Source organism: Falco peregrinus, chromosome 1, assembly GCF_023634155.1.
Source record: "Falco peregrinus isolate bFalPer1 chromosome 1, bFalPer1.pri, whole genome shotgun sequence".
NCBI classification, from domain to species: domain Eukaryota; kingdom Metazoa; phylum Chordata; class Aves; order Falconiformes; family Falconidae; genus Falco; species Falco peregrinus.
This window is the reverse complement of record NC_073721.1, coordinates 28286941-28300715: the sequence shown is the minus strand read 5'-3', so window position 1 is coordinate 28300715 and position 13775 is coordinate 28286941. Positions and strand designations below refer to the sequence as shown.

Genomic DNA, 13775 nt, shown 5'->3' with positions numbered 1-13775 from the left:
TTTTATTTTATCTGTCTAGCCAACACCACCTGCGTTCTCAGAGTAATAAATAGTGATATAAAAGCTTGCTTTTCTTATTGGAAAAACATAAAAGCAATGAAGGACTGTTAGTTTTGCTTTTTGTGTAAATAATCATAGTACTAAGGCTGGAATACGCTTTAAGAATTCATTTAATCTACTCATGTTGCAAGGCGAGGTCATCTGTATCTACAGCCTACTTCCTGACAGATGTTTCTAGGAGTCAGTTAGACAAATCTCCAAAGTGTCTGCTTCACAAGCTCCCTAGATGATTTTTTTTTCTTGGTCGTTATTACATGCATATTTTCCTCATGTCTAATCTTGATCTCCTTTGCTGCATTTCAAACCTATTATGCAGACATGGAAGACATTTTTTTTGCTGTTTTCCAGCAGCCCTTTCAGTATTTCAAGACAGATATATCTCTTTTCTCAGACCAGCAATCTTCCCCTTTTTAATTCGTATAACCAGTTTTCTAGATCTTCTGTCTTTGCTGCTGTTCTCCCATTCAATTTCTCATGTCTTTGCTGATGTGCAGCACCCAAAACCAGGTACCTTGTTTCCATCAGGTATCCTCCAGGGAGGGAAGGTTTTATTAAGTTTTACTGTTCATCTTTATCCATTCCAGTATTCATATCCAATCCAAACGTGATACTTGCTTTTCTTGCAGAAAGTTTTTGTAAGTTTTTGACTTTGCTCAGCTTGTGATTCTTTCTAGTACTCCACTTCCACTATTGTCCTGTAGCCACATGGTTCCCGCGCTCTGTTTGGGGAGCTAGTAATTCCAATCTGAGTGTAGGACTTTGTACTTGCTTTTGTTGCATTGTGTCTTATTCAGGCTGGTTTTGAAATATTTTTGAAGTCTAATCCTGTTCTTCAATGGAAGAACAGCTGACAATCCTCTCTTAAAAGACAGTTGGTGTGTCTTTATGTTTGCTAGTGAGCAGTACTGGGCACAGGACAGACCCCATGTGTTCCCACTCAATAAATGCTTCCATTTTCACAGCAAGTGATAGCTAATTAATCTCAATTAACATTTTTGATTGGAGAAAGAAGCAAAACCATCATTTAATACTTGAGCCTAATTGGCTGTTGGTAGCTTTTCTTCTGGCTGGCAGCTTTCCTTGAGTCTTGTTATCAGTACTGCAACCCCCCTGCTGAGCCTCCGGCAGTGGCAGGAATGAGAAGGCTCAGCTTGCTGCGCTCTGCTTGGCTGCTGTGCCTTCGGCTTAAGCCCGGCAGGGAGAGTTATGTCAGGCAGTCAAGGCTCTCCGTGCACTTCCCCGCTTAGAAGACTGTGAAGTCAGCAAAATGGCATATTAAGGTGGTGTTATTTTGACAGAACAGAGGGAAAGAAGACACAGAAGCATAAAAAGTCAGTCTCCGCTCCTTGATGCACAAAGGCAAAATGTTTGCCCTCTTGAAAAAGACTGCAAAGGGGGCTGGCTGCTGTTTCTTGTCTGCAGTCACTGCCAGGGTTTTGGTGTCTATCACAAATCCTGCTTTAGCCTCCTTGGATTGGAGGCCTTGTCAGACTTTGTTTGGTTGTGCTGTGCTGAAACTGCTGGCCACTGGCCACCCTGCATTGTTGGCTTCTCAGGTGGGAGGTCATGGCTAAGCCAGTGATGGGTTGCTGTCATTTATAATTAGTGATCTTAAAATCAGAAAGTATAGAAAGTATATGTAGACTATAAAGGGTGTATAAGAGTTTATAAATATAACATACTCTTACACAGAGTGGATATTCATCAGTCACAGTCTCTTTCTCTCAAAACAGAGGCGTTACCTTGCTTTGTCCTATGGGTCCATCAGCAGTTTCCCAAGGCTTAGGAGGCTTATTAATTAACAATCAAAGTTTTCTAGGATTTTATATTCTTCTTTTTTGAGATACGGTACACTGAGTAGCTTCTTTCATTCCCCCTATCAGTTCTTTTATAAACTGTAATTACTCTCCAACTGTTATTTCTGAGAACATCATCTTTGCCTTACAGGGGTTACAAACAATCTCAAACCCATATTCAGCATAATCTTATCTGCTGAGTCTTTGGTCAGCCTCATCTATGATTAAAGCAACGACATGCATATATATCTGTTACCATGTTATGTTCCGCTGGCCTATCTGAGCTCATGTAATCGTTCTTTGTAAACAAGGTTTTCCACTTGAGTTATGATAGAAAACTTTTCAGCATCAATTGTTTTTGTGACTCTTCTGCAATGTAGAACAGTTTAGAAAGAAAACAGTTTTGGAAAATGTATTCAGAAAGTTATGGTAACTTGAAAACATATGGAAATGCAATGAATGAAATGAATATCAAGGATATTAGGAAGAGGCATTTTTTTGTTAACTTCTGGGAAGTTTCTTGTTGTAGAGACAGAAATACACAGATTTTTTTGTGGTTTTTTTACAGGTAAGCTAAATAGATAAATACATATACACAGAAACACTACATGAAAGGTTTTATTTCATTCTTAGGAAATTTGAATTTCAAACTTAGTTTCTGTGAAGCAGTTTTGTGAAAATGAAACACACATTGAGAAGCCTGGCCTGATCTTTCCTTTCCTTTGATTCAGCTCTGAAGAAGTAGGAAAAGAGGTAGTTCATAAGGTTCTGACCATGAAGAACAGAAGATTGTTTTCTCAGGGAGGGACAAAGGAGGTGTAATAACATATTAATCATATATATTGACATCCTTAGCATCCTACATCAGTCAGAGAATTGCATTGCAGTTGCACAATTTATTTGTTGGGTAAAACTAGGGATGCTAGTCGTTCCTTCATGCGTATGTTTGTTGTAAACAAGCAATAAGAATTTGCATACTGAAAGCTACGTTTTCAGTGCATAGTTAAGGCAGTAATATTCTATTGTAAGCTTTCCTGTACTGTGACCTTAGAAGGTGCGAGAAGAGAAGAAAATGATGCATTGGTAGGGTTATACCAATGTGCTTGTGTGAGACGTCACACATTTTAGCTGGCACCCAAGGGGTTATCATACATATTTCATGGTAGAGAAGAATGTGCTCTTTGTGCCTGACCGCACACTCCTGTGCAGGACGCCAAAGTGCTTCTTACATAAAGAGTGATGTGGAGCAGTCTTTTACTGGCATAGAATTCATTAGCAAGCCCACAGGGATTAACTGTGGGGAAGATTCTCCCATCCTGTAATGTTAGAGTGGAAGTTAAAGAACCACTGACAGCATTTGTAGGGCATCAGTCCTTCCTATAGGTGCCTCTGCTGTGACCATCCACTGGTCAGAAGGCAGCAGGGATGCAGCTTCTGCCATCAGCCGGGAACAGATGCCATAGGGAAAGTGGGATAATAAAAAGATGAATGACCTAGGGTGATATGGAAACATGTTTGTTTAGGTTTAATCTATTTCTCAGGCAGTGCAGCAGTAGTCGGTGTCAATAAAATCATTGGTATTATGGCAAGATCTATAGAAGCGTCAGATAGGCAGTGCTGTAGATTAGAATATTGTTTTTAGTAAGCCAAAAGTCAAACCTTGAAGGCAAGTTATAAAGAGGATTAAACAAGCTTTTCCTGCCTTAGGCCCAGGCCTGCGCCTGCTCCACCACTGGTAGTCTGTGACGTTACAATTTTTATGGTACTGAAACAAAAGTAATCAGCTGGAACCAACTGAAATTTTATCTCTTTCACCTCTTTTTACTTTCTAGGCTACTCTTATTTTAATTTTCTTTCTCTATCTTTTTTTTTTTTTAACAGTAGTGAGAGTTGGAGTAGGTGTGCCGACTACAGTCTGCCATCCAGATTTGTTCTTCATTTAAAAGTAGAGCTAGTGTCTGGTTTTGTACCTCTGCCCTCTAGTAAATTCTATAAAGCTCAAGTAACTCACTTAATCTTCTTTCTCTGTGGGGTGATCTAAGCAGAATACCTCACCTTCTGGTGGATTTAAAGTATATATACTGAAAGTCATTTAGGTTCAGACTCATCTGAACACAGGAATTTGACACTGCGGTAAGTGCTACCGCTATGCCTTTGCTGCAGTTAGCTATCTGCACAGAGATAATTTCAATCATGTTATCAAATTTAAATCACAGCGGTCACACACTGAGGTAACCTCCATCATGAGCCAGAAACCTCAATGAAGAAGCATCTTTTCACTTTTGCCAACAATGAAATATTTGCATTAGACTCGAGCAAGGGGCAAACTTGTCGGTTTTGAAGAGTTAACTTGAGCTGTACTTAACTCCAGTAAAACCAGGACTAGGATTACATGGACTTGTTTCACTTCTGATCTGACTGATGGCACCCAGCCTCAGATGTGCGAGTCAAAGGCATTACTATCTCATATGCAGCTCATGTAATAGGAGTAATAAGCCTGTTTCTTTCTAAAGATGATAACTTTTGGTACTTATGGAATGTAGATGAAAAAAGGACTGTAATATTTCCCTATCTTCATTTTTTCCCATTGCTCGTTTCTTTAGCCTGATAAGTATGCATTGCATATTTTTTCTTGACTACTTCTTCCTTCAGTTTATTTCAAGAGGAGCTCATATGAATTCTATATATAGGCTGCTTCAAAATTTCCATTATAAAAGCTCTTCTGAACTCTTTGGAGAAATGCTGACACTATTATTATCATGTCCATGATGTGTCTTTGGATTCTGGCAAGCAAAAAGCCTTAAGGTTGGAGAAATGCCTTTTCTTTGTTCCCCCAAAAGATGCTCAACTATAAGCTGTTCATCTCTATTTCTCTTTGTTGTTCACATTACTTCAGAAACTTCTGGCATCAGGAAAAATAACACAAAAGAACCCAGGAACGTTTAAAGGGCTTGTCTACACTTGGAAATTGCAGCAAAGTGGCAAAGCGTGACTTTCAAGTTTGAGATGTTGAACTAACTTCCCATGTACATACTTGACTTTAATACTAAGGTGAATGGAGGTAGAGTTGTAGGGCACTAATAAGGAGTGGGTACAGCTGTACGGCTCTGTGTTGGCTATTTCAGAATTTTCCTTCTTAAAGACAAGCTCTAAGACTGAACCAGAGGAACGCCCAAGTGCCTGTGCATATATTGTTGTTGCTAAAGTGCATTCACGATTCTGTAGTTCTGTCCTGACTCACACCATGCAGCACTGGAAACAAACATAGGTCCTGGAGATCATCATTTGTTGGATTAAAATAGATGAAGCCAAAGCTATCTGACCACAGCATATTCAAACATTATTCTCTCACTGATATTCTGGTGTGAATATTGTTAAACAAATATTGTTAAACACTTTAACACTTAATTTTGAATTTGGAACTTCAGAATAAGAAGTCTTTTCTGCACATTAAGCTAGCAAAAAGCAAGCTTTTTCCTTACTATGATCCATTGGACTAGTATCAGATCCTGCTCTTGTGTTGCTCTAACAGCCAAATCTTGCTCAGTTAGTGAGCTGGATAACAAATTCAGGCTTTGCTGTCAACAAATTCAGTGTTCTGTCCCCTTATGAAAACCAATTCTCTATTTTTGTTCTGGAAATTGCTCACTTAGAAGCAAATAATTTATGTCACAAAGAGTGACACCGCTCAGAACAACACAAGTAATGCACTAATTTATAGAAAAAACAGACAGTGAAGATGCAAAGATATTGCTTATTTTTAAGTGGAATATAAGAGGTAGATCAGCAGTATCAGAGACGATAGCTTTGATCCACATCTTGAGCAATAGTAAATGAAAAAGAAAATAAACCAGATATGTGAGGCAGTTAAAGGTAAGGACCCATGCTAACTTCATGACATTACAATTGTTATGCTAGCTTATATGGTGGCTTATACGTTCTTAAGGATTGGCCACAGCTATTAATAAAATTGCAGATTTCTTTGTCTTGTGTTATATAATGAAACATCCATTTTGCATGTTGATAGATTTATCTTTTCCTTCTCTCTTCCTCAGTGAATTTCCAATTCAAGGTGTCTGTAATGGAACTCTGGATACGGTGACTGGGTGCTATATATTTTGTATTTTTTCTTCAGTTCACTTTAGTCTTCATGAAAGAATTTTTCTTCATTGTGTTAAATTTTTTTCAAGCTTGTTTTTAAGCTTTTGCTGCATTGTAATACAGGTTGATAATTTAAAAACTTCTTATGAATTGCACCTTCACAATATTTTTTCCCTCCTCTTTCCGCAGGACGTTACCCAAAACTAGTGTTTCACTTTGAACTCAAGAGGAACATCTTGTATTTCATACTAGAGACATATGTACCATCAATCCTACTTGTTGTGCTCTCCTGGGTATCATTTTGGATAAGCCAGTCATCAGTTCCAGCCAGAATCTGCATAGGTGAGAAGCTGATAAACCAAACCTAGAGCTGGATCATTAAGATGCTTTCTTTATTGCACGTACATGGCATCCATTTCCAGAAGTTGCAAATACTTCTGAGTTTTACGGAATTACTTTTCTGGTTTGCTATCTACAGTACATCATGCAGTTTCCCCTTAAAGCCTTGCTATTCATTAACTAAGAAAACATCTCGGGGACCTACAGGAGACTTGGAGGCAGGGGAGGCTGTTGAAAGCAAAGGAATAAATGCAGTCATTTTGGAAATAATTTCAATATATTCAAACACATGGCATGCACAGACAGAATTGTGAGGCTTTTGTGAGGTCTAAAGATACATACTAATTAACACATGAATAATAAGAGAATTATAAGAGATTAAATATAATTAATTTCAAATAAAGGATATTCTGAAAGGGAAAGCATGCAAATCAGTTCTGATCAGACTGCAGGTGGGGTGGGAAAACACTCCTACAGAATAGGGAAGAAAGAAAGATTTCACATCAAACCAGGCCAGTGGGCAACTGCAGCGAGCAAAATGATAACTGAATGTTTTAAAGGGAACATTTGCATAATCTTGCAATAATAATGTGTTAAGCATAAACATACATCCTATAACACCAAAATCTCTCTTGTTTTAATTTGCAGTGTTCTCAGCTTTGCAAACATTTTTCATGAGTGTGTTTTTAAGCATTTAATTTCAGAATCACAAGGTCATTTGAAAGTCTGCTTTTCAAGACATGACACATTAAATGCTGTGGCACACTAGGAGTGCACAGAGCCCAGAAAAACTGTCTTGCAGCAAAGGCCCTCATTGCTATCCATGTTTTATCAGAGCTTGTATTTTTGCATTCCACAGGTGTTACCACAGTCCTTACTATGACAACATTGATGATGGGAGCCAGGACTTCACTTCCAAATGCTAATTGTTTTATTAAGGCAATTGATGTGTACCTTGGTATCTGCTTCAGTTTCATCTTTGGAGCACTGTTAGAGTATGCTGTGGCTCATTTCTGCGCTCTGCATCGACTCGGTTCAAAGGAACTTCCAAAGGTATTCTAATTCTTTGATTGTTGTTCTACAAAACAGACTTCAATTATACCTGCTAAAGAGAATGAATTATCTTAGCACTAATGGTAAATGTATTTAAGGAAGTTTCTATTTTAGAGTAAGAGTAAGAATAACCTTGAGAGACAGAAAAAATTATTTGTATGCCTATAACTTTTTGAAAGAGATCAAACAAACTGCATCATACTTCCACAAATTCTTTCTTTTGGCACATGCTTTATGACCATTTATCAATGTGCTAGACATATCACAAAAATATCACAGGCACTTATCTCCTCAGCAATGGCATACTCTTATTTGCAGTTCAAAAATTAGATGGAGCTCAGTCACTTGATCTTATTGCAAAATCACAAAAAAGAAAAGATTTTAATACATTCCGTTTATGAAACCTTCTGCTGCACATACATTGAACATGAGTCAGTTTACTAGCAGATAGCTTCATGGATTAGGTGTATGAGATCCCTATAGCCTTCTGCTTGTACCTTCTCTTTCAGCAGCTGCAGCTGAAGGTCAGGCTGGCATTCACTTTCAATTCTGCATTATTATTATAGCAGCTCTTTCTGCTGCCCTAATGAGCTTATCACAGCTCAGAAATACTGTGAAATATACTTAAAAAGGGATCAAATCAACATAGGCATTTTTGAGTCTGGTGGTTGTTCTTGCTGAAATAATCAGGACAGGTTCATGAAGAAGTTTTGTCACATCTTCCATCTCCAGTGTTTAGCATGGCTTTCATAAGCAGTGAAAAAGAAATCACAAGGAAGTTGGAAGCTGATTGTCCTCCAGCTTTTAATTATGGAACTGAATCTAATATGCATCATAGAAAAGAAAATATTAAGCAGCTTATGACAATTCTGGATGAATAGAAAGAAGTAAAATGTGGAAAGTGAGAACAACAGGAAAAAAAAAAAAGCAGGAAGAAGTCTGGTTGTGTGCTGTAGGCATAAATGGCTAGAGTAAGAAAGATTGTTACCTATTTAAGCCAAATTAGAACAGAGCATCATAAATGCCTAAGCAAAGCTCCTTGCTAGGCTCAATAAATGATACTGAGTTCAAGCAGAGAACCTTAAAAACAGTGAAGATCAGCCAAGATGTATTTTTTTTCATGCTTAGATAGTTCAACAGCTAATATAGACTTTTGGCTGTTTGGATGAGAGACAGGTTCTGTTCAGCTCAGGACTGTCATTAGATCTAGGTGTGTGGAGACGGACTAAAAACCAGACCCAAACTTGAGCCAGTCAGTGGGTTTTAAAAGGTGATGTCTAACAGGAGAATGTCTGCAAACGGGCAAACACTCATTTTGAATGAGAATTTGAGTGGAAAGCCTGAAAGTAATTTTTCTTGGCAAGGAAGCATCAGTGACAATTCCCTCTGAGCATATCCATCTTGTGAGGTAAGTGGTTGTCATTTTGCTCATAGAGCAGGAAAAAAAAAAAAAAAGCTTTTTGGAAGTTTGGGTAAGAAAGTAAAGTGTTTCAGTGCTTGGATGATTAAGCATCTCTGGATGTGAAAGGCACTTAGGACTGCCCTTGCTGTCACCTACCTGTGTCAGATTCCCTTTCATCTGGAGCACATGTACTAGTGCTTGCAGATGGGGCAGACATGGGAACTTGTAGACTTGAAAGATGTGCATGGAAGTGAGTGGAGGTACAGCCCTAAACTGAGGAAGGAAGAAAGACTTCAGATACAGTTTCATGATGGACTTAGTGGCTGAAAAGATTGCTCTGTCACTTCAGGCATGTTTCGTGCCTTCTGCTGTGCATCAGGAGTAAGCAAGCCAGTCCAGCTCACTTCTTGCCCCCACAAACACAGGCATATAAGGGAAGGGGCCATTGGTTGGTCCTAGATCAAGTCAAGACTCCGTAGAATATGGAAAATGCCTATCATGTCCTTTTCCTACCGTAGTCAAGGACAAGCACCGCTTAGTAGCAGAGTGCCATGGAGAGCACACCTGACTTGTATTTCTCATTTCTCACTATAAAAATAAACACATCACAAGGACAGAAGTACCAGCCAAAATCTCGTGTCACTGTCTAGCAGGTACTTAACAATTACTGTGAGTATCGTCACCATAAATGTGGTGTTCTCATTATCGTATTCTGCTGTGGACACAGGTTAATTGGAAATCTCACTTCCCAGTTTGTTATTCCCATATGTGAGCTGATACAAAATTTGCACTCAGAATTATGTAAATGAATGTAGGAAGTGAAATGAAAATGTAACCCTCTGCCTTGTATAGTAATTAGTTGTACTGGTTTTCTTTCTGGTTTGCTGTTTAAAGCAGTTGTGCACTGGCGCATCAGGTCCCTTTGAAGCCCTTGGGATCTCTAGTTTAAGATATAAACTGGTGAAAGAGCTCATCATATCCACACTCTTGCACTTTTAAGCCTCACAACATGTGAACCAGAACCCACAGAGACAGCCTTCAAGCTAATGGCAAAATCAGAGGAATCACTGGCTGCGAGGAAGGTCAGGCAAAATGTGCCATTCACATCAACTGCATAACACACCGCCTAAATGGAGAGGGTGCTTCTCCATAATCCTTCTCTTTTATACAAAGGTGTGAATTGTGTCCTTTGATAAAACAGAGAACTCCTCCTTGGACTTCACCTAAACATCTCCCTTTTGGTCAGAAGAAAAACTCAAAACCTGGAAATAAGGTTGCAAAGGCAGCGTTCAGCCTGCGCAACATTTCTGTGCAAGCATCGTGAAGGCTTTATGAACACCGCATAAGCTCCAGGTGTGTGACACTAGGCTGAAATATTTTTAATTCTAAGCATCTTTATTATTCAATAGAAGTGACAATTTTCCTCAATTCTGTTGGCTGTTAGGTGTCAGCAAACACTTCAGTTAGTATAAGCAGCAGCCACTGCAGCAGGTGCCATATACAGTACTTTTCAGGTGATGTACCTTTCCTGAATGCTACCAATTTGGCACCCAAACAGAGCCCTTCTTAGTGTCAGCTGCCATTTTCTCACTGGACAGCTCAAATCCTGCGAAAATTTAGCATGACATTTGAAGTCAGAGCCACGGTTGAACACTTGCAATGCAATTTTTTTTTTTTTTTAATATAAATCAGCCCAGTCTTTCATCACATTGAGTTCTCCATAGCAAGCTGGAAAAGTCCCTTGATAGTCCCAGTTTATAAGTTTTTTTTATAAACTAGCGGTTGTGGTTCTCTTCTAGACTAGCTTTCTCCATTTCAAGCAATGTGATACAGCACTTTCGCTGTAAAATCATCTCTTTTCTACAAGACCCCCGCTTTGTAACACCGCAGGCAGGCTCAAGTACATATGAACTGTGCATGGTATTTTCTGCTTAAGTAACAACTGCCTTTTGGGGAGTAGAAAGGAGTTAAGAACAGCCTAATAAAGCATCAGCCTTCTGCAAATTCTTCACATGCAGTAGTGTGAAAAGAAAAATGGCACATATGCCATGTCCTTTCATGCTCTGCAGTAAAACTAATTCAGTAGCCAGCCCTACCTGAGAGACATACAGACTCCTATCCTACACTGAGTAATGCCCCAAATCCTGCCATTTTTGAAGTATAGATGTTGTTTTGCTCTTCCTTCCCCTTCTAAAAGATGAGAGCAGGGGAAAAAAATGTCGGGATTCTTCTGACAGGTTTCTTTAACTTTTGAAGCGCTGAGTGCATGCGTTAGGCTGTCGCTTGGATGCCTTGTTTCAAGTGCCGGGCGCTGCTGACAAAGGCCCTTCTGCCATCGCCAGTGCTTCCCTCAGCTGCCCAAATATTTTCAAGCAGAAGAGCTAGGAATCTGTAACAGAGTTAGGCCCCGAGTAAAACTCCAGGTTTGAGGTTTAGCGCTGCCCTGGGGATTGTTTAAGGTTCAGACTGGAACTTTATGGATTGATCCTCTTAATGCTTTATAGGCAGATTTTTGTCCTGGCCTTTGTTTTCAAAATTCTCATGTGGCTGTGGGAGGCTCGGTGGAGGATAAGCAAAGTTTTGTAGTCAGTGTATTTTTTGAACTACGTGTTGAGCTACGTTTATCTCTCAAATAAAATATACTGGATTTTTTGGCAACCGAAAAGTGAAAAGTAGTAATAATCCCTTTTTCTAGCTCCATCTGTTCTGCTTCACTGCTTCACAGCAGTCTGAGGACATTGTCCAGACTCCGTTTTAATTTTCAAGGACATTACTAATTTTAGATGAAGACAGGCTCAGGAACTGTGCCATCTACAAGTACCCTGGGCAGAAGAGCAATTCTGCACTGGCATGAAGATCATTCAGGTGGCTTAATGAGCTTTTTTGACTTTAATAGCTGGGGTAGTTCTAAATGAGCTTTTTATGTGGCTACCCAAAGGGCTGGACAGCTTAACTTTTCTAAAGTTTGTCCTTGTCTAATCTGTTTCTTCTCATGATGCAAATGGAAAAAGCAAATTGGTCAGAGGAAAGAGATTCTGCATTCTACATTTCACAAATATATTTTTAGCCTTTTCTTGCTTGTATGATTTGCAAGGTAATAAAATCATCAGGAGAAAATTAAAATTATGGGAATACCTCCCTGAATTAAAATGACCCTTCCTCCAACTATAGAAACTTAGGTTTAATTTAGGTACAAAGTTGGAGCCAGTCTTTGTAGCTTGGATCTGCTGGTATCTCTGCTATATCCCAAACCAAATACCCCAGAACTTTCTTGAAAGTTTGTGCTTAGAGCTGAAGCTGCAGCTGATGTCTAATCCTGTGTCCTCTGAGTCAGTAGCAGAAAACCCGCTGACTTCAAAGGGTGAAGATTTCATACATGAACTTCATGGCTCTGAGCCATTTCTAATCAAAGAAACAAAACCCACCAGAAGGCTTATACAACATTCTCTAAAGAGCTGTCTTGATGCAATAAAGCACATAAAAATGCGCTTAACCTTATTATAACTTTGAACTTAAAGCATGGGTTTCAGGACTTGAAAGAAAGTAGTATGAGCTATTTAGTATTGAATTAGTTGTGGTGCTTGTCCCTCTTCATGATCCTCTTCTTTAGGGGGCTTTGGTGTGGTTTGTTGTTGTTGTTTGGGTTTAAGTAACTTGATTTTGATCACCAAGCACCAGGAATAGAGCAGCCAACTGCATAGAAGGAAGGTGTCTTGTATTCTGGGGTGCTTGATTTGGGATGCAACCAGCTTGACTAGCTGCTCTGGCAGCTTCCCCACCTCCATCTCCAGATTTGGGCTTTGCTTTACCTGCTTTCTAGACACTGACCTTTGCCAGTATTTTCCCTGAGCAGAAGTAAGCTTATAGTTGTGTGTTTCATGGATTTGCTGCTGTCTTAAGTAAAGCTTAGTGGGCCATATTTGAACAAATCCAGCTTTGCTCGACAGTCCTACAAAAGCTTTTGCAGTAAGATATTGTTTTTTTCCTGTAAATGGAGGCTTTGAAGGCTGAAAGGAGCTGTCTGGTGCATGCAGGTGCTCACCCTTGAAATCAAGGAGTGAGCTACAGGAGGAGTTGTAAGAAAAATCCTATTATTTGCTGCAGCTCTAAAGTAAACGGGCAATGAGACACGTGCTTAAGTGCTGCTGGTTTGTTTCCTATCAGGATGAGGATGAAGAGGCTGAAGAAGAGAGCAATGGAGTCCTGGCAGCTGTTGCTAATAGTTGCAGTGCCCCTGACAATATGAGCAAGATCAATTCAAACAAAACCAGTATCGACAGAAAAAGAGAGACAAGTAAACACAATGGGTGTAGTTCACCAATGTCAGTAATGAAAAGACTTTTCTGTATCTTTGATTGCTTCCATGTTAAAAATCCTTACCACATAGACAACTATGCCAGATTTTCGTTCCCATTGTCATTCATGATAATTAATGTATTTTATTGGGTATATTATTTGTATTTCTAAATGTGTAAAATTGGTTTAAAGTTTAGAAAGTGGATACGGGAGGGGAAGATGCAGAAGAATGAAGAAGTTACATTTGGATAAAGGGATATGAAAGGACGTGCTGTCTTTGCAGGCATTTCTACAAAGTTTCTTATCAACTCACTTTTCCACTGTTAAAATGACTGTCATCCAAAACTCTTTCCTATTTGCATGCATATCCCATATTAAACTATTTATCGAAGGCCAGTAAGTCCTTTTTTAATATTTTAATGATAACTTTGTAAAATAAGAGGTATATTACACTTGTTTTTGAACTGCATTGAATACATTTAAAATTAAACCACTGATGTGTTGTTTTCCTGCTATGCTTTCAGTATTCAGTTCCTTATAGCTTTGTCAATAATGTGTAAATTTTCCACATTGTATAATTGCAGATTGAAGTGTTTTTGCTTCACAGCAAGAAATAGCTTTGAAGGTATAGGCTACCAACACAAACCAAACAATATATTCCTTTTTGTAAGGTCACAAATATGTATGGAGACTCTTCCCTGCATCTTTAGACGGAACTCCTGTGGGCA

The 13775-nt window shown here is 39.0% G+C and overlaps 1 protein-coding gene across 1 annotated transcript in view; it reads left to right on the top strand.

Annotated features, from left to right (window-relative positions):
• The window catches only part of LOC101919725 (gamma-aminobutyric acid receptor subunit pi-like), a 47267-nt gene extending 33708 nt beyond the window's left edge, over positions 1-13559 (top strand). Inside the window, exons 8-10 of the mRNA XM_005238942.4 lie at positions 6147-6299; positions 7156-7349; positions 12916-13559. Of these exons, the coding sequence (XP_005238999.2) occupies positions 6147-6299; positions 7156-7349; positions 12916-13218 (650 nt within the window). The 3' untranslated portion in view covers positions 13219-13559. The remainder of the gene's footprint in view (positions 1-6146; positions 6300-7155; positions 7350-12915) is intronic.
• The last annotated feature ends 216 nt before the right edge of the window (positions 13560-13775 follow it).